The 22,635-nt window shown below is 34.2% G+C and overlaps 1 protein-coding gene across 14 annotated transcripts in view; it reads right to left on the bottom strand.

Annotated features, from left to right (window-relative positions):
* Positions 1–22,635, bottom strand: part of LOC106872335 (synaptotagmin-1) — a 172,190-nt gene that overhangs the window by 56,599 nt on the left and 92,956 nt on the right. For 9 of the 14 annotated variants that reach the window (XM_089339859.1, XM_089339860.1, XM_089339861.1 and 6 more), the window contains one exon: positions 15,005–15,212. In XM_089339859.1, the coding sequence (XP_089195985.1) occupies positions 15,005–15,191 (187 nt within the window). In that variant the 5' untranslated portion in view covers positions 15,192–15,212. The remainder of the gene's footprint in view (positions 1–15,004; positions 15,213–22,635) is intronic. The other 5 variants (XM_089339864.1, XM_089339862.1, XM_089339865.1 and 2 more) reach the window with 1 other exon arrangement.

Genomic DNA, 22,635 nt, shown 5'->3' on the forward strand with positions numbered 1-22,635 from the left:
ATCGATTGATAATGGTATTATGGGACAACAAGATGGTGATGATTATGATGATGACAACGATGATGATGATGTTGGTTGTGGTGGCGGTGAGGAAGAGGAAAAGATGATGGTGGCGAAGAAGTAGAAGAATTTGGTGACGAAGGAGTAGTAGTAGTAGTAGTAGTAGTAGTTGTAGTAGAAGAAGAAGAAGAAGAATTGAAGAACTGAAGAAGGGGAAGAAGATGTGATTATGTTGCTGAAGACTGTGGATGGAGAGGGGGTTGCTTAGAAGGAGATTTAGCTGCTATTTTTAGCAAATAGTAAAATTATTCAATTATTCTTTCAGTGAATTCTATCAGGTAAATTAAGCAAATTATTTCTTAAAAGAGAAAAAAAAAAAATCAAAAAAGGGCAGTGGGGAAGGAAAAAGGAACCCCCTTCCCTAATCCATGTTTTCCACATGAAACCCCCATTTTCAGATCCAATATTTGAATGAAAAATCATTGATTTGATATTTTCGTATTCTTTCTACTTCAGATGTCTAAAATTATATTTATAAAAAATGTACTTTAAGATGTAAGCCAGTATTTAGATTGATTTTTTTGTCTGCAGTCTTCTTCTATGCTCTATTATTAAGATCGCAGCTAAGATTATGCTAGAATACTAATGTGTGATACTAGTGCACCACGTCAGCAGTTTCAGAGGTTGGTACTTATTTTGTCAACCCAAGAAGGATAAAAAGCAGAGTCGACCTCAGTGGAATTTGAACTCAAAATGTAAAGTCATATGAAATGCCGCAAAGCATTCTGGCGTGCTAACAATTCTGCCTGCTCACCACCTTATGGTACCATACAATTCCGGCAATGAAGAATAGATGGTCTTCAACAGACAGTTATTTGACCACAGGTGAATCCTAATTAAACAGAACTGTAATCAAAGGCATTCCAAATTTGATCAACCCACCCTGCTTTTTTTTTCTTCTGGCATAGTGTATCTGGGGTTACATTATTCAGTATCGTTAAAAATGAGAGCAGGTGTGGCCATTCGACTAAGAAATCTACTTCTGAACTATATGATTGCAGGTTCATTCCCACTGTGTGGCACTTTGGGTTAGTGTCTTCTACTATAACTTTGGATCCACAAAAACCTTGTGAGTGGATTTACTAGGTGGAAACTGAATGAAGCTCACGTATTTTGGAGGAGTTGTAATTTACGTATGGAATTTATTTATCGATACGGTTGTACATTGGGTAAATGTGTTTGAAAGTTGTGGTTTCTTTGGTTTGTTTGTTCCCAAACGACACTTATTTTAGTGCCGTTGACACCACCAGATTGAATGGTACTGTCCAGGTGTTGAAACCATAATGATATCCGTTGGGCAGCTGATGATGGAGGTATGTTGGATTGTTGGTATGGCTGTGGAATAGTATTATAACACATCTTTTTGATATATATATATGTATGTCTATACATCTGTAAGTAAACAAATATACATATGTATGTGTGTGTGAGTGTGTGTGTGCATATATATATATATATATATATATATATATATATATATATATATATAGTTAGTATATGCTTATAAAATAGCTAAGTAGATAGGTAGATAGATAGATAGACAGATAGGTAGGTAGATAGATTGATCGATAGATAGACACAGAGAAAGGTAAATAGAAAGGAAAGCAGGAAGAAAGGTAGGTGGCTTGATGGATAGATGAATGGCTGGTGAGAAAGAGAGACAGACATTTATGTATGTACAGATGCATGATAGATCAATGGATAATGGTAGTAATGTTGCTGAAGATAAATAAACACACTTTGATTGGCAGAAGTTTAGAAAATTGGTGAGAAAAAACACACACAGAGAAAACAGGAGAGAGAAGAATCCGGGCAGCAAGCCAATAAAAGTGATACAAACTTTGTAAAGATTAAATAGAAAAAAGATATTTATATACTGGCGCTTAGCAAGTATATAGTAAAAAAAGATGCACTGCATAATGTGATTGGCAAAAAGGTGTAAATAGGAAAAAAGAATGCATTGCAGCATTGTAGCAAGAGCAAGAGAGAATAAAATATTGAAAAATCTGTTTCCAATCAGAAAATTCAGGCAAGACAGAAGTTTGTGGTCAATGAAGGTGCAGAACAAAAAAAAAAAAAATTGGTGATTTTCTTTTTTTTCTTCTTTTTCTTTTTCTTTTTTTTTCTTCTTTTTTTTTTTGCAAGAGCTGCTTTTTATTGATCTTTCGCAGCATCAATCAAGGGAAGATGAACTTTCTAACACTTAACCCTTCTGATATCAACCCACACAAGACTGACCCTGGTTCTATGATACAAACACCTTGTTTGACCCCTGAGCATTTAAACCAGCCATATCCAGTCCAGACAAGCTATCTTTTTTTCATATTTAAACCAGCCAGATTCAGCCTCTCACACCTACCCTATAATGTCATTTCTAAAATTAAACAATCACATCATTGAAATCTCAAAGCTACAAGATAATGCAAGATTAATTCAAAACAATGAATAAATAAGCATTATATTTGACAGAGGAATCTGGATGCTAAAGGGTTAAAATCCAAACACCAGCTTAATAATGACAAAGTTATTTTACTAAATTTTTCATTGTTTCCAAATGAATTGAAACAAAGGCAGAGTATTTCAATGAAAGGGTCAACTATTCTTATACTAATCTGTCTGAAATTGCCAAGATCTATGATAAAAATCCCTTGTTTTAGAATCATCTAAATTAAAACCTTCCGTCAAAATTTCATATTAATTTGTGTTCCAGATGTCAGCTTAATAACGAGAGTTATTTTCCTAAATTCTTGATTAATCTTCCAGATGACTTCAAACAAAAGGCAGCGTATTTTTACAGAAATACGGTAACAAAAGAGTTAAATTGATCTAATGTAAAACCTTCCATCAAAATTTTATGTTAGTTTAAGTCCTTGATGCCAATTTCATAATGACTTGAAACAAAGGCAGCATATTTCAACTGAATATGGTAACAAAAGGGTTAAAGTGATCTAATGTAAAACCTTCAAAGTTCCATGTTAATTTATGTACCAGATGGCAGCTTAATAATGACAAAGTTATTTCACTAATTTTTTTATTAGTTTTCCAAATGAATTGAAACAAAAACAGAATATTCCGACAGAAATATAGTAACGGAGATTTATTTTACTCTTTTAGTTTTTATGATGTATCTTAGGATCGTCACTTTAATAAGAGATTTATTAATTAGTAAGATGTTCAAATATTTCACATATATCTAACGATCTTTAATATTGGGTATGTTGTTATTTTTTTTTTAATTAAGCTTTTACATTCTGTCATATTTCTGTAATAAAGAAAATTTTCTGTTCGTTAATTTAATTTGATTTAAATGTTGCTACATAATGTTTATCCCTGATATCATCTTGATAAACTTATGTTTTGAGGAACCTAATAATAAAAGTAGATCAATAACAAAGTTTTAAATCTTGTAATGACATTGGTGTTTATCTCATTAGTATAACTGTTTAATTAAAATTAATCTAGAACCTTATGAATGCTGAATCATCATCATCATGAATATTGTTGTTACAGTCATCAGCAGCACCACCATCATCATCATTGTTGTAGGCATCATCACCATCATCATCACCACCATCATCATTGTTGTCGTCATGACCATAATCATTCTTTCCCCTTCTCATATTCATCCGCATCATCATCAACATCACTGTCATCATTGCCATTATCGTCAATGTCATCATCATCATCATCATCATCATTATCATCTTCTGTTGTTATCTGCCACCCCACCCCCCATATTGGTATGGGTTGGACCGGTCAGTTCCAGTGCAGTATTTCATCTAACACCCAACAACAATATCTGATCAAAGCCATTCCAGTCATGACCAGCCAGTCGTTTATCCATGTCTATCCCAGCTTACATATTCCAGTGTGTGTTTTTTCTAATTTAAGACAGTAGGATGCAATTTGAGGGACATTTGGCTGTTACAACTGACAAGCTGAGTCCCATGAACTCCTCATTGGTACTACTTCCAGCCCAGGTGCATTGTGGTATACTTTGGTTAAAGGTTGGCAGCCGTTTCCAATAAAAACAGACACGTTTCCAATTCTAGAAGTAAATATTTTGGCTGAATAAAATTATTTGATTGTCAACAATTGTTTCTGACCCTAACATTGTATAATTACATAGAACATTGCTCGTTAGTGGGGATTCCCTCATTACTGCACATTATTCTAATCATTTGTTTGTATTAATTCTGAGAATTACTGTAGTCCCTCCATTAACAGTGAACATTGAAGAAAGGTGTTTCATCATTGTTACTATCACTGTTGTTGTGGTTATTTATTATTATTATTATTATTATTATTATTATTACATACATTCACATTGCTTTTATCAGTTCACACAGTTGTTGTTGTTGTTGTTATATATTATTATTATTATTATTATTATTATTATTATTATTATTATTATTATTATTATTACTGGTTGATAAGTTAAGTATCAGTGAAACACTAGGGTCGATGTAATTGACTTAATCCCCTCCCCCAAGCGGCCCTTGTGGCAAAAATTTGAAATCATTATTATCATTACGACGACTACTGCTACTACTATTATTATTATCATTATTATTAATTAATTTAGTATTGTTATTATCAGTTCACAGTAGTTGTGATTAACTTATCACTTGAGGTAAAAGTTCACAAATGTAACATCTACATTGTAATGTGATGTTTTATTTGTGTATGTATACACACACATACATATTTATATATGTGTGTATATATATATATATGTGTGCCATCTTCATCATCATCATTATATGAAACAGCAACAGCAGGTTAAATATATCCTCTTTGTCTTTTATTGTTCTTTTGCCCAATGTCTATCCTGATAAGTTAGCTATATCACCTAAATGACTTTTTCAAGAATATATATTTTTAACAAGTGAGGAACACAGAATTTCATTGTTTGATTCACCTGAAACTCACAGACATATTTCTAAGCCAAAAATGACTTGACCAATTTTCTCCCTAACATAAACTACACATTTGTTAACCCTTTTGATACCAACACTGTTGCGATTGTCCTTGGTCATACAATACAAATTAACTGTTTTAAAGTGATCGAGATTTAATACATCCCTCTATATTTAACCCTTTTGTTACCAACCTGGCTGAAACCGGCTCTGGCTTTGTTTTCATAAGTTTTGAATTAAAATCTTCTAACAAACCTTAGTCACAATTTATGTTCCTAACACTAGCTGAATGATAACTAAGTTATTTTACTAAATTCTTTGTTATATTTAAAATTAACTGAAAGAAACACAGAGCATCTCAACAGAAATATGATAACAAAAGGGTTAAAATATATAATGCAGAAACAATTCTTAACCCTTTTGTTACCAACCAGGATGAAACCAGTTCTGGCTCTGTAGTACAAATGTCTTGTTTTCAAAAGTTTTGAATTAAAATCTTCCACCAAACCTTAGTCACAATTTATGTTCCTAACACTAGCTTAATGATAATTAAGTTATTTTACTAAATTCTTTGTTATATTTAAAATGATTGAAAGAAACACAGAGCATCTCTACAGAAATACACCAATGTAAAGGTTAATCTTAGTTTATGTTTCAAACACCAAATAATGACAATATTATTTTACTTAAGCTTTATTATTTCCTGAATTAATTAAAACAAACACAGTGAGTTTCAAGAGAAATATGGTAACAGCTTCACAGGAATTGAATATTTCAGAGAATTATATAAATTAATGCATTTGTACAGTGTAATGTAAACCTCAAACAACTTGACAAATAACTAATATTAAGAATTTCATTTACTCTTTGTTATGTAATTGTATTTTTTATTATTAAATCTGGATTGAGTATTACGCAGTATATTTTAGATTAGAAAACATAACCTGGGAGATCGTTTGTAAAATACTTAGCTAGATCATCTTACATATATTTCATTAATATTCTATGATTATTGCTTACATAATGTAAATTGCGTAATCAACACTTACTGCCAAACCATCAGAGATTTGTAACTGTTAAACATTCTTATTGAACTGAAAAAATTTTTTTGTTGTTGTCTTTTCTAAACATATTCTAAACTAAACTCTGCATCAATGATTATTCTCCAAAATATTTATAGAAAAATGTTGCTTAAAAAATAGAATCCAAGAAATATATAACAGATTGTTTTATATTCTATGTCTCTTAAGCATTCTAAGGAAGAATTGTTCGAATTTCATCAGATATCTAATATCTTTATTTTGTAACAGAGAAAGATATTTTATGGTAGAAAAAGACAGTTTTTGTTTTCTATTTACTTGGTGTAAAAATGTTAGTTAGGGTTAATCAATCCATAAATGGATAAATCAATACTTATAGTATGGTAAATAAAGTGCAAGATTGATACAAATATCGAAAAAAATGAACCTAACCCTTTTGATACCAGCCTGCCTGAAATTGTCCCCTGATTCTATGCAAGAAAATTTCAGTTTTAAAATTATCTAAATTAAACTCTTTCATACTAATTTGTTCCAAACACCAGTTTAATAAAGACAAAGTTATTTTACTAAACTCTTTGCTATTTTTCGTTTTGAATTGAAACAAATTCAGTGTATTTTAACAGAAATATGAAAACAAAAGGACAAATCAAACACTGAGCTAGAGAGCTGGTTCCACATTTAATCCTTTTAATACCATCTTGCCTGAGACCATTCCTGGTTCTATGATACAAACTTCCTGTTTTAAAATTATCTAAATTAAAAACCTTTCAGCAAAATTTCCTGTTAATTTATGTTCCAAACACCAGTTTAATAATGACGAAATTATTTGAGTAAATTCTTTGTTATTTTCAAAATGATTTGAAACAAATGCAGCATATTTGAGGAGAAATACGGTACCTAAAGTATTAAAGGGATCTAAAAACCGTCCATCAAAATTTCATATCAATTTATGATCCAATTCTTCATTATTTTCCAAATGAACCGAAATAAGTACGACATATTTCAACAGAAAAAGGATTAAGAAGTAATTCTTTGCATAAAATCCAACACACTTTAGTATGTTTAGGATAAAATTTAGAAAATGGTATTCTAGCATTTGACTGTATTAGAGTTATTCTTCAGTTAGGGTTCATTATTGGGTAATTTATTATAAAATGACTTCTGGACATCAGTGAGAATCTTACTTGTTTGTCAAACTAACTTTTAAACATCAGACTAATAATATATCTAGCAGCCCCGAACTTATATATTTTCAATGTTTAAACTGATATAGATCTACATGTTCAAGCGATGTATTTTACCAGTTCAAACTGTAACATTTATTCTTTCAGCTTACATATATTTCTCTGTCATTTATGACTTTATATATACACTCCTTATCATTTTCTCTTGTATCATATAATATATTTTATATGTTTTGTACGATGGAGCATTTTTTATGATTACCGGCAGATTTCTTGAATCCATATATTGTGACTTAAATTTATATATATATATAATGTTACCAGTGGTTTCACATTGAATGTTGTCTTGTGGCAATATTCAACATGAAACCAGTGGTAACATTCCGATTGGTTATATGCCATAACCAGTAATTTGTTTGACAATATAAGTGTTCTATTACTTATGTAGAGAGTGTTTTTGTTTCTGGCTTATGGCCAACAGTAGATGAAACAGCTCAACTTGATACATTCAGCATCCCATCATCCCAAACTACTATATTTAACAATTCAAATAATTTTCCTTTAATTTCTTTTTGTTTTTGTTTAATTTGCTTAAGTGATTTGGAAGAGGTCCTGTTAATTTTCTTTTTTCTTTTTTTTTCGCAGGGGGAGGATGACTAACACTGGAATAGCCATTGGTCATGAGAAGGGAGGAGGATGGGATAGATGAGGTGATGGGCATTGTTAAAAGGCAAAGAGTGAAAGAGGGTGGAAGTGGCGCATGTTGTGGTGAGAGAGAGAAGGGAGAGGGGGAGAGAGAGAGAGAAAGAAGGTGAGGAAGAAGAAAACATGCTGGAAGCTTTTGTGTGAATGGGTGAAAAATTGGAAAGCAAAACTTGAAGACAAGCAAAGCCAAAATTTTGTAAAAATCAGTCAAACCCACACACACAAACACACACGCACACACACACACACACACACACACACACACAAGCCACCATACATACTGATATACATACATATAGTCATATATACATACACACATACATCCTCCTCTCAAATATATATAGTGACGTCTATGTTTCTGCCTTTCAGTGGTAAGTTGCAAATAAACCACCTTTGCTATATATATATATATATATATATATATATATATATATATATATAAGAGGGATGACCACTAAGTGGACATCCCTCTTATATGTATGTAATATAATTTTTCTGAATCTTCAGATTTTTCTATATGCTAGGCCACTGGTTTTAAATTGATATTAATCAAATTAATATTAAATTTTTCACCCTTATTATTTATATATACATACATACATACATATATATATATATATATATATATATATATATATATATATATATATATACATGTAATAGTATTAATAAAATGGGAAATGGAATGTGTATTAGATTTTATTAAGTGCAACACATGTTTCGACCCGTTCTGGGTCTCTTCAGGTACATCAATAAAAAAAGTCGCACTAGAGATTTCTTGTGTCGGCTTGCTTACCGTTATATGTCCACCAACTTCGAGAATGAATAAAAGCAAAGAAAAATTATTGAAAAGCAAAATATTCAAAAATGAATTCTTGAATTTGAATGGACATATAGCAGCAAGCAAGCTGACACAAGAAATCTCTAATGTGACTATTTTATTAATGTACCCAAAGAGACCCAGAACAATGGGTCAAAACGTGTCAAACTTAATAAAGTCTAATACACATTCCATCTCCTATTTTATTAATACTATTGCCCCAACTGCCAATTGCGAAGTTCCTGAAGTAAATCTACAGATAACAACAGGTAACCGAAACTGTGCCGGTGCTTTACTCATCATCCATTTATACATTTTGTATAATTTTTCCATATACATGTGTGTATTATCATCACTTAATGTCCATTTTTCCTGCTGGAATGAGTTGGATGGTTTGACGGGAGGTGATAAACCAGAGAGCTGCACCAGGCTTCGGTTGTCTGTTTTGGTATGGTTTCTATGGCTGAGTGCCCTTCCAAACAACAACTACTTCACAGGGTTTATGGTGTTATTTTTATGTGGCACTGGCACAGGTGTTTTATATGTGAAACCAGCCTGCGTGCCTCGCACATGGAACTGGCAGGGTTGCTTTGTATGTGGAACCAGCTCAAGTGATTTTTTTACAAGTGTATGTTTGTGCGTGTAATATGCATATATGTATATATACATACACAAACACACGTCATCATCATCATCATCATCGTTTAACGTCCGCTTTCCATGCTAGCATGGGTTGGACGATTTGACTGAGGACTGGTGGAGCCTGAAGGCTACACCAGGCTCCAATCTGATTTGGCAGAGTTTCTACAGCTGGATGCCCTTCCTGACGCCAACCACTCAGAGTGTGTAGTGGGTGCTTTTTCGTGCCACCGGCACAAAGGCCAGTCAGGTGGTACTGGCAACGGCCACGCTCAAAATGGTGTATTTTATGTGCCACCTGCACAAGAGCCAGTCCAGGGGCACTGGCAACGATCTCGCTCGAAAGTCCTTACACATGTCATGGGCACAAGTGCCAGAAAGGCGACGCTGGGCACAGGTGCTATCCCGATTTCGCTTTCGCTTGCCCCACTAAGTCTTCACAAGCTGAGTTTTGTGTCCAATGAAGGAGACGACGTTGGTATGGGTGCCAGTCGTCGAATTTAACTCGATTTCGATTTCACTTGCCTCAACAGGTCTTCGCAAGCGGAATTTAGTGTCCATAATGAGCAAAAAGAAAACTATGTGTTCTGTAAATATGCAAGTGTGTTGCACAAAGTGTCTAGCAGTACTTGTTGCAGCTCTTTGTGTTTCAAGTTTAAACCTTGCAGAGGTTAGATTTTCTGGGATGCACTGGTGTTGATTTAATCAGCTAATCCCATCTCCAAAAATTTCAGGCTCTGCTCATATGTCATCATCGTCGTCGTCGTCATCATCATCATCATCATCGTTATCATCACTGTTTTAATATCCATTTTTCCGTTCTTGCATGGGTAGGATGGAATTTGCTGAGGTGGACATTTCTTTGGCAAGATGCTCTTTCAGCTGCCAACCCTCGCCTGTTTCCAAGTAAGGTAATCATTTCCTTTTGATCAGACGTGTTCCCACAGAAGATTAGAAACAAAGGACACTTGTTTACAACTATCACGTGATATGAAGACAAGGACACACACACACACACACACACACACACACACACACACACACACACACACACACACACACACACACACACACACACACACACACACACACACACACACACACACACACACGCTATACAACAGGCTTCTTTCAGTTTCAGTTAACCAAATCCACTCACAAGATTTTGGTTGACCTGGAATTATAGTAGAAGACACTTGACCAAGTTTCCATGCTGTAGAACTGAACCCAGAGATAACTTAAAATTGTGATTCAGATTATATTCACCATTCTTTTTTTTCCCCTTAGTCTCCTTGTTTTGATTGGAAGATTAGCTGGCATTGTTGGTAGAGAACAATATTTGGTTCTTGGTTGATGAGAAGACATCTGTTAAATAAGATTATCAAAAAATCCATCCTTGTTGTTGTTGTTGTTACTGTTTATACCTAGTTCAGTCTAATCTATGGTTCAGTGTGTCAATCTATTTTTAAAACAATAAGATGTGATTTGAGGTAGATTTGGCTGCTATTTCTTGGAAATAAAGGGGCTATATAGGGGCTAACGTCATAGACTAGGTCCATTATTTCAACACTGTAGCTAAAGGTACAATACAAGTACAAACTGAAGGGAAGGACAGGGAGCTGGCAGAACCTTTAGCCCCCCCAGACAAAATGCTTAAAGACATTTCATCTGTCTGTATATTCCGAGATCAAAATCTGCTGCTGTCAACTTTGCCTTTCATCCTTTTTGTTGTCGATAGAATAAGTACCAGTTGAGTACTGGGGCTGATGTAATGGACTTATTCCCTTCCCTGAGATTGCTGGCCTTGTGCCAAAATATGAAACCATTATTATTATTATTATTATTATTATTATTATTATTATTATTATTATTATTATTATTATTATTAAGGTGGCGAGCTGGCAGAATTGTTAGCACATTGGATGAAATGCTTAGTGGTATTTTGCCTGTCGCTACGTTCTGAGTTCAAATTCCGCCGAGGTCAACTTTATCTTTCATCCTTTCAAGAGTTGATAAATTAAGTACCAGTGAATCATTGGGGTCGATGTAATCGACTAGTCCCCTCCCCTCAAATTTCAGGCCTTGTGCTTATCATAGAAAGGATTATTATTGTTATTATTATTATTATTATTATTATTATTATTATTATTATTATCAAGGTAGAAAGCTGGCAGAACCTTGGATGCAAATGCTTCGTGGCATTTCATTTGTCTTTATGCTCTGAGTTCAAATTCCGCTGAGGTTGACTTTGTCTTTCATGTTTTCAAGGTTGATAAAATAAATATCAATTGAATAATGGAGCCAATATAATTGACTATCCCTCTCCTCCAATGACACTTGCTCAAGGGGCCATGCAGTGGGACTGAACCCAAAACCATGTAGTTGGGAAGCAAGCTTCTTACCACACAGCCATGCCTAGACATACATAGATGTATGTGTGTGTGTGCATATCACTGTATGCCATATTGATCAGACTATAAGGTGTTGTTAGACCCTGCTGGTCACAATGTGCTTCCTTACATTCTTGTTGGTTTTGGTTGATGCCGTCCTGCTGGCCAGCAGGTGGGAGGGAGGCCAACATTCCCTCTCATCAGAATATGAGTCCATTGCAGGGGGTTGCCCATTTACAGCTGAGTGCACTGAGGCAACGCGAAATGAAGTGTTTTGCTCAAGAACATAAGGCACTGCCCAGTCTGGGAATCGAAACCACAACTTTGTGATGGTGAGTGCAATGCCCTAAGCATTTGACCATGCACCAATAAGTATATATGTGTACTGATATGTGTGTGTGTGTGTGTGTGTGTGGCACATGACTGACCAGGCTATCAGATGTTGTTACACGTCGCTGGTCACAATGCACTTTTGCATTGTTTTAACCTTCAGATGACACTAGCCTGCTGGCTAGACAAGTTGGCCAACAGTCCTCCCTGATCAAAGTGAAATGAAGTGTTTTGCTCAAGAACACAACTTGCTATCCAGTCAGGGAATTGAACTCATGATCTAGCGATTGTGAGTGCAACAGCCTAACCATCAGGCAAGGCACCTTCACTATATAAATAAATGTGTGTGTGTGTGTGTGTGTACAAACATCATCATCATCATCTTTTTTATGCTGGCTTCGGTTAGACAGTTTGATAAGAGCTGGCCTGCTGAAGAGCTGCCTGGATCCAGTTTGTCTGTTTTGGCATCATTTCAACAGTTGGACACCCTTCCTTACACTAACCACTTTACAGGGTGTTGGGTGCTTGTATGTGGCATCAACACAGGCACTCTTACATGGCACCAACATGGGCACATTTCCATGGCACCGACACGGTTTCTTTTACATGGCATCAGCACCCATAAGCCAACAATGTGTGTGTGTGTGTGTGTGTTGGGTGTATTCAGGTGTTTTCCTGCAGTGAAAGGCTTTATTACATCCAATTACACTGGAATATGTCAATTGTGACTTTACACACAAATGGATGATGATGATGATGATGATGCATCTCTATTTATGTTCGCAGTGTCTTGGAAGTTTATAACAAGCGTATATATACTTGTGTGGAGGTGCAATGGCCCAGTGGTTAGGGCAGTGAACTCGCGGTCATAGGTTCGTGGTTTCGATTCCCAGACCGGGCGTTGTGAGTGTTTATTGAGCGAAAACACCTAAAGCTCCACGAGGCTCCGGCAGGGGATGGTGGTGAACCCTGCTCTACTCTATCACCACAACTTTCTCTCACTCTTTCTTCCTGTTTCTATTGTGCCTGTAATTCAAAGGGTCAGCCTTGTCACACTGTGTCACGCTGAATATCCCCGAGAACTACGTTAAGGGTACATGTTTCTGTGGAGTGCTCAGCCACTTGCGCGTTAATTTCACGAGCAGGCTGTTCCATTGATTGGATCAACTGGAACCCTCGTCGTCGTAAGCGACGGAGTGCCAACAAAAAAAATATATACTTGTATATATTCACAAGTATTTATATCTATATACCACATACATATTCACACACATGCATATATACACAAATATACATGTTTATCCACACATGCATTTTTGTAATTATTTTTCCCCATACCCTTAGCTCTGAAATCCCCCAGTGCCATCAGCATGATGGGCAACAAGCCATCTCCAAATGTCCCAATTATTTGCTTTCTTCTTGGCTCCACTCAAACCAATTTCCATAGCTATAATGTCATTCCAGATTGCATGTCATCTTCTTTGGTCTTCTGCTTGCTTTTTTTTTTTCTCTTCTCTCTGGCACCCATTCCATCTCAGTGGTAGCACATCTGTCCTGCCATAATCGAAACACATGCTCAGCAAACCCTACCCATTGCTTAGTCACCACAGCCTGTAAATTTTCTCATCACTTCTTTGTTTGTCTTGCTGTCCTGGTGTCCTGGTGAAAGATGACCAGGACTGAATTTAGAGTGTCAGTGGAACACATCCAACAATTGAGAGGACTTTGCTATCTTCTTCGTGGTTTCACAAGCATAAATACACACCCACACCCACACACACACACATATAAACGTGTGTGTATGTGTTTCAGGCTGGCATGGCTTGGACAGTTTCACAGCAGCTGTACCAGGCTCCATTGTCTGTTCTGGCATGGTTTCTACGGCTGGATGCCCTTCCTAATGTCAACCACTTTATAGAGTGTACTGGGTGCTTTTTGCTGTGATCTCATCACTGACAAGATCAACAGGTGCCTTATATACATATATATGTGTGTGTGATTTTTCACCCATATACATACACGCACACACACACATACACACACACACACACACACACATATATATATATATTGTATGCATTACGATTGTTTGTTTCAAGTCAGCTGTGATTGGGTAGCAAATGTCAACTGATCTCAGATTTCTCCTGGTATTGCATGTTTTGGACTACATCATTCAATGTGTTCCTTCTTTTACAAGACAATAGGTTGTACTCTGAAGATGTTGCTGCTATTTCTAGCATGTCAAATGAAGACATGGATTCTCAGTAACTGGCTCAGACAATACAATATATTTTATTTCTCACAATAAAATACAGTTGTAGTCTTATAGGCTTGATTTACAGATATCATATACACACACATACATACTATACATACATGCCTACATGCATGCCTACATACATACATATACATGTAATATATATTCATGTAAAATATATATATATATATATATATACAGACATACATACATAGATATACATATATATACATATGTAATACATAGACACATATACAGCCATACACACACACAAGCACACACATACACAAACCAAACACACGTTTATACATACAAACATACATGCTTACATATACATACATATATATATATATACTCAATTATATACAGTCACGTATTAACGCATACATAAATATATACGTACAGATGTAGATATGTAACTGTATATCAAATATACACACACACACACATATATACATAAACATATGCTCACATACATATGTACATATGTATACCTGTATGTATGTGTGTGTGCATATATGTATATATATATACATATATATGTAAGTATATGTGTATGTATGTATGGATAAATAGATTTATATGTGGTGTTGAAAAAATAGAGAGAAAATAGGAAAAAAACGATAAGCAGACCGCTAAAGGGCAAAGGAAGGTACCTACGTTTTTCTAATTCATGTAATGCTTCGTCCATAATTTTGTCAATACCATTTTGTTTAGTTGGTTTCGTAGAAGTCTCCACACCGGACGCTCCATTGTCATCAGCCACTGTGGTCACCTCATCTGCACTATCTTTAGCTGCTGCATCACGCCTCAATCGCAGAAGCGTATCTGAGAGATAAGCGGGCATTGTGCTGCTTTAGTAAAAGTCCTGCAAAGAAAAAAAAAAGAGAGAAAAATGAGCATGAGAGAGAGAGTGAAATAGAGAGAGAGAAAGAGAGAGAGAGAGAGAGAGAGAGAGAAAGAGGTGGGAGAGATGGTTTGTGAGTCTGAGAAAGAATTTTAGAATATTCTTTTATTTCTTTACTTTTTTCAGTCATTTGACTGTAGCCATGCTGGAGTACCACCTTAAAGGGTTTTGGTCAAACAAATTGACCCCCAAGACATTTAAAAAAAAAAATCATAGTACTTATTCTATCAGACTCTTTTGCTGAACTGCTAGATTACAGGAACGTAAACACATCAACACCGGTTGTCAAGCAGTGATGGGGGGACAAACACAGAGAAAAAAAACATACACACACATAGATATATATATATGATGGGCTTCTTTCAGTTCCGTCTACCAAATCCACTCACAAGGCTTTGGTTGGCTCGAGGCTATAGTAGAAGACACTTGCCCAAGATGTCACACAGTGGGACTGAACCCAAAACCATATGGTTGGGAAGCAAGCTTCTTACCAAACAGCCATGACATACCTGTGTCACAAATGTGTGACACAGAATTTATTATTATTACATAGAATATATTGTCATTAGAGTTTCCATAGAGATTGTTGATTTGCTGAAATATGGGACAAATAGACAGACAGAGAGATATATTTTTTTATCACTGTTATTTGTAACCCATTATGTGTCAAACAGATGACTGTAACATAGTTTTTACCATTGACATTTGTGACACAAATTTCACCATTGATATTTGTAACACAACTTTGCCATTCCTAATCGTAACGCTCCTCACACCCTGAAAGCTGTAACATAGCTTTTACCATTGACATTTGTGACACAACATCTGTCACTGACATTTGTAACAAAGTGTTTGTAACATAGTTTTTACCATTAACAGTTGTAACACTACTTTTGCCATTGGTATTTGTAACACAGTTTTTACTATTGTCATTTGTAACACAGCTTCCACCTAGAGACATTTATAACACAGCTTCTACCATTGACATTTGTAACACAACTTCTGCCAGTGATAGTTGTAACATAGCTTTTGTAATAAAGCTTTTAGCATTGACAGTTGTAACATAAATTTTAACAATGATATCTGTTAAACAGCTTTCAACACTCATTTGACAATTGTAACAGACTCTACCAGTAACATAGATTTTCCAGCAACATTTGTAATACAGCCTCTATCATTCACAGTTGTAACACAGATTTTACCATTCCTCATTGTCCCACAATTTCTACCTGTGACCCCTGTAACACGCAATTTGCCGCTCATAATTGTGATACAGCTTTCACTCTGTCATCTGTAACACAGCTTTATCATTGATATTTGTAACAGAGCTGTTGTAATGTAACTCGTAGCAGTCGCTATAGTAACAGGGTCACCATAGTAACATTGCTGAGGAAAAAAGAAAGTAGCTCAGCGATATGAAATCATTTAATCCTAAGATTATCTAAACAGAGATTATAAATCCAAGAAAATCCCTCTTTCTTATTTAATTAAACTGGATGTACCCAATAAAGTATACACACACCTTGTTTTGCATTTATGTGCTTACTTGTGTATGAAAATATAATAATATAATATAATATATATACATACATACATACATACATACATACATACATACATACATACATACATATATATATATATATAGTGAAATATAGTATATATATATATATATATATATATATATATATATTATATATATATATGGATGGATGGATATTATTTAAGTCAAAGATTTAGAAATTTTGAGATATGCAAAATAGGTTTTCCCTGTATTTGTGTATGTATATATGTATACATATATGTACAGGAGTGGCTGTGTGGTAAGTAGCTTGCTTACCAACCACATGGTTCTGGGCTCAGTCCCACTGTGTGGCACTTTGGGCAAGTGCCCAAATATATATATATATATATATGTGTGTGTGTGTTGCTTTGTACCTCTGCAATACCAAAGAGTTCCTTCTACTCTGCGTTGACTCCATTCTTTCAAGGCAAGCATGGCTGAGCGGTTTGATAGAGGGGAGAGTATGAAGATGTGAGTGATGGGTTGAAATTACTGTTTTTTCCTGCTGAGGGCCTGACAACCTCTTTGATGTTGATGCCATGATCGAATACCCACCAGCTTGCTCTGTCAAGTGGTTGGTGTAACAGAAGTGTATGAAGAGCATCCAGCTGCAGGAAATTTACCAGAATTTGAAGACACAACTGACAGAGCCAAAGCAATTGAATGTTCCTGAAACTACCAGAGAGAATGTATTGGGGTTTTAGGTGTGATGGTTTGTGTTTTGCACACCACACTTAACCCTCACTGCACTCATTAACCCTTTAGCATTCAGATTATCCTGTCAAATGTGGTGGTGCTGCTGCTGCTGCTGATGAGGATGATTGTGGTGGTGGTGGTTGTGGTGGGGTAGTGATGAGGATGATGAAATAGAAGCTGCTGGTAAGGTGAGGGTGATGATGATGATGCTTTTTTGCATAATTTTTTCTTCCCTTTTACATTTTTTTTTAAAGCAAAATGTTTTCGTAAGAGTCAAGCCTCAATTGAAAATAATTGTAAATATTAATACATAATTAAGATCGTTTATAGGTAATATTTTTAGATTAAAAACCAAAACCAAATGAAGGCATAATTTAATTATTATAACGAACAGTGAATTAAAAATCAGATGTCTTTTGTGTCACTTTGTTCTGTTCTTTTTCTTTCTTCCTTCCTTTCCCTTACCATATTCCAAACAAAAAAATGGTTCAGAATCCTTTAAGAATTAAGCTATTGAATAATCGTCTGGAATTACAGACTTTGGATAAATATTGAAGAATCTCTCTCTCTCTCTCTCTCTCTCTCTCTCTTGCTTTCTCTCCCCCCTCTCTCTCTCTTTCTCTCTCCATGGAAACCATTTTCAAATAGCTCTTTCTGATTTCAATTACACATAATTACTTCATCATCATCACCATTGTCATCATCATCAATATCATCATCATCATCAACATCATTATCATCGATATCATCATCATTACCGTCATCATTAATTAATTATAAGATATTATAATAGTATTACTTACAAAATTGGCAAAGTTATATTAAAACCAGAGTTTAAAACCATTGTTTTTCTATGAATAGCTCTGTTGTTTACTGGAGTTTTTTTTTTCTCTTTTCTTTTGTTTTTAATGATACAGGAAGTGCGTGGTGGTGGTGGTGGTGGGGTGGGGTGGAGTGGGGAGTGAAATTGCTTGATTGTTCGAAGATAAAATGTAGAATCGAGGCTATTTGATCAATTACATATGACGAAGATACAGTTTTTATCAACAGTAGCAGCAACAATAACAACAACAACAACAACAATACGGCAACAACAACAGCAGCAGCAGCAGCAGCAACTCCAACAGTAACAACAGTTTGCTACAATCTTATTCTTTTTGTAATCAATAACCTAATTAAGAACAGACAAAAATAATGAGTATTGATGATAAAAGGTTCAGCGTACCATTGTATCATCCCCTTAACGATGTTCCTTTTGCGTTCTATCTCAATACTGTCCCCTTTACAACCTATCATAAACATTGTCTCCTTTGCAGCCTTCTACAATTCTGTCCCCTTCAAAGTCTACTTCACTCTGTCACATTCACAGTCAACTTCAATTGTCCCCTTTGCATTCTACCTTAGTACTGTCTCTGTTATGGTCTATAAAACATGTCCCCTTTTGCAGCTTATCATAATTCTATCCCTTTTACCCTGTCTCAATACTGTACCCTTTACACATCACCTCAACTCTCTCCCCTTTACCACCTTCCACAATTCTGTCCCTTAAGTCTACCACAATATTGTCTCCTTTACAGTCTACCATGATGGAGTCCCTTTACAGCTAACCATAATATTGTCCCTTTTGCATTCTACCCCCAATATTATCTCTGTCTTGCTCTATAAAAACTGTCCCTTCAAAGCCTGCCACAATGCCATCCTCTTTGCATTCTGCCTTAATTTCTGTCCCCTTTATGGTCTACTTCAATTCTATCCCCTTTGTAGTCTACTTCAATTCTATCCCCTTTCAGCTTACCATAATGGTGCTCCCTTTATACTCTACCTCAGTTGTGTCCCCATCAGACCCCACCACAATTCTATCCCCTTTATAGCCTACTTCAATTCTGTCCCTTTTACAGCCTACCTTAACAGTATCCACTTTACAGTCAATCCTTGTTTCTACCAGGAGACTAGATACAGTTTCTTGATCTGCTATAAATAGTAGGCACAGCTCCCTCAATTCATACCATACTGCCTCAGAAATGGTTAAGATACATTGGACATTGTCCCATCATTGTATACATCTGGTATACAAAACAACGGGATGGTCATGGCTGGAAAACCTTTAATCAATTTGGGGCTAAACAACAACAATTTGCATTCCTTATATTTAATTGTGGAACCAAAATGAAGCTAAACCAATATATTTTCATGTGGCAGACATCAAACACCAAAGTACTAGATTCGAGGCTGTAGTAGAAGACACTTGCCCAAGGTGCCACACAGTGGGACTGAACCCAGAGTCATGTGGTTGGGAAGCAACCTTCTTACTACACAGCCAGCCTGCACCTTTATATATATATATATATATATATATATATATATATATATATATATATATATATATATATACATGCATATATATATATATATATATATATACATGCATATATATGTGTGTTTGTGTCTGTTTTGATATCACATGACAGTCCTAAAAGAGAAGTGGTGTCTTACATTTACAGTTTTCTTGGAAAACATCTAACCAACAGGGTAATTTTACCTTGTTTGGAAACAAGTGAAGGGTTGGTGACAGGAAGAGCATCTGGCCTTAGAAAATCTGCCTCAACGAATTCCATCTGATCCATGCAAGTATGGGGGAGTGGATGTTAAAACGATGGTGATGATGATGATACAATAGTAGTGACAAAATACTGCATTATCAACAATATACAAGTTTAAGGGCAATACAACATTAACAAAAATATTCAATGTTATCAACAGTATACAATATTATCAGCAACAAACATTATTACCAACATCCAACATTATCAACAACATACTACATTATCAGCAATACACAATATTTTCAAGAAAGCACATTATCTACATCATCAAAAATTCCATCATCATCATTTAGCATCTATTTTCCATGCTGGCATGGGTTGGACAGTTTGACCAGACCTGGCAAGCTGAAGATCTGCACCAGATCTGCTGGGCAATATGCTTAGCAGTATTTCGCCTGTTGCTACGTTCTGAGTTCAAATTCCACTGAGGTTGACTTTACGTTTCCTCCTTTCAGGGTCGATAAATTAAGTACCAGCTGCATACTTGGGGTCAATGTAATCGACTAATCCCCTCCCACAAAAATTGTTGCCCTTATGGCAAAAATTTGAAACCATTACTATTATTATTATTATTATTATTATTATTGTTATTATTATTATTATTATTATTATTATTATTATTATTATTATTATTAGCTTGCCAGACGAAATGCTTGGCAGTAATTCACCATCTCTATGTTCTGAATTCAAATTCCACTGAGGTTGACTTTAGCATTCATCCATTTGAGGTTGATTAAATAAGTACCAGTTTATCATTGGGGGGAGGAGTCGATGTAATCAACTTAGCCCCTCTCCAGAAATTGCTGGCCTTGTGCCAAAATTTGAAACCACTATTTTATTATTGTTGTTGTTGTTACATACAGGTTTTCAATGACGATGCCATTTACTGTAAGGAATATTTCATAAATAGCAAAATCAATAAACTTGAGTATTACAGACTAATATATAAAAATCTTTTTCTTAATCAAGACATATTTCACAAAATGTCTTCAGTATTAAAAATACCATGTTACCATCTTTTAGTCTGTTGCTATAGTAACCAATCTCATGAAAGATAAAGACTGCAAAAGCTTCTGACAATCTTAAATTAGATATTTCTATATATAATTACCTACAAGTAAGTATTTTATCAGCTTTTTGGCATCTATTATTTTCAAAATATATTTCAATACCCTCAATCTATCTAATTGTCTTTTTCCCCCCTCTGTCATATGTCTTACCAACGTTGTATCCCTGATAAAGAGTTGTACACTAATCCACGATCAGAGAGTTCAGTGAGAAAGATTGCAAAGAAGGTAGGGAAACATGAAACTGGCAATTTGTATGGGGTAACTTTTCATTAATTTCCTGAAATTCAGCCCACCTCAATAATTTTGTTAACATATAGGTCCAGCCTTGGCTATGTTGTAGGAATCTTGGAGAGCTCTCCACCCTGAAGAAGGAGGCTCAATTTTTCCAATGTTTGTTTGCTTTCATTACTGGGTGTAAATTTTTGGTTATCTACATCTGCCAACTTTGTGAGGTAACTCCACCCACCAACCCCGAAACAGCTGTCAGACTTGTAACATCATACCTTTTCTCCTCTAACCCTTTGATCTATGTAATCTGAGTGAGTTTGCTCTCTCTCTCTCTCTCTCTCTATCTCTCTCTCTCTCTCTCTCTCTCTCTCTCTCTCTCTATATATATATATATATATATATATATATATATATATATATATATATATGTGTATGTATATGTATGTATATATATATATATATATATATATATGTATGTATATGTATGTATATATATATATATATATATATATATATATATATATATATATATACATACATATACATACATATATATATATATATATATATATATATATACATACATATACATACACATATATATATATATATATATATATATATATATATATATATATATATATATATATATATATGTATGTATATATATATATATATATATGTATGTATATATATATATATATATATGTATGTATATATATATATATGTATGTATATATATATATATATATATATGTATGTATGTATATATATATATATGTATGTATATATATATATATATATGTATGTATATGTATGTATATATATATATATATATATATATATATATATGTATGTATATGTATGTATATATATATGTATGTATATGTATGTATATATATATATATGTATGTATATATATATATATATATATGTATGTATATATATATATATATATGTATGTATATATATATATATTATATATATGTATGTATGTATATATATATATGTATGTATGTATATATATATATATATATATGTATATATATATATATATATATATGTATGTATATATATATATATATATATATGTATGTATATATATATATATATATATGTATGTATATATATATATATATGTATGTATATATATATATATATATATATGTATGTATATATATATATATATATATATATATATATATGTATGTATATTATATATA

This window comes from Octopus bimaculoides, chromosome 22, assembly GCF_046866305.1.
Source record: "Octopus bimaculoides isolate indiv1 chromosome 22, ASM4686630v1, whole genome shotgun sequence".
Classification (NCBI taxonomy): domain Eukaryota; kingdom Metazoa; phylum Mollusca; class Cephalopoda; order Octopoda; family Octopodidae; genus Octopus; species Octopus bimaculoides.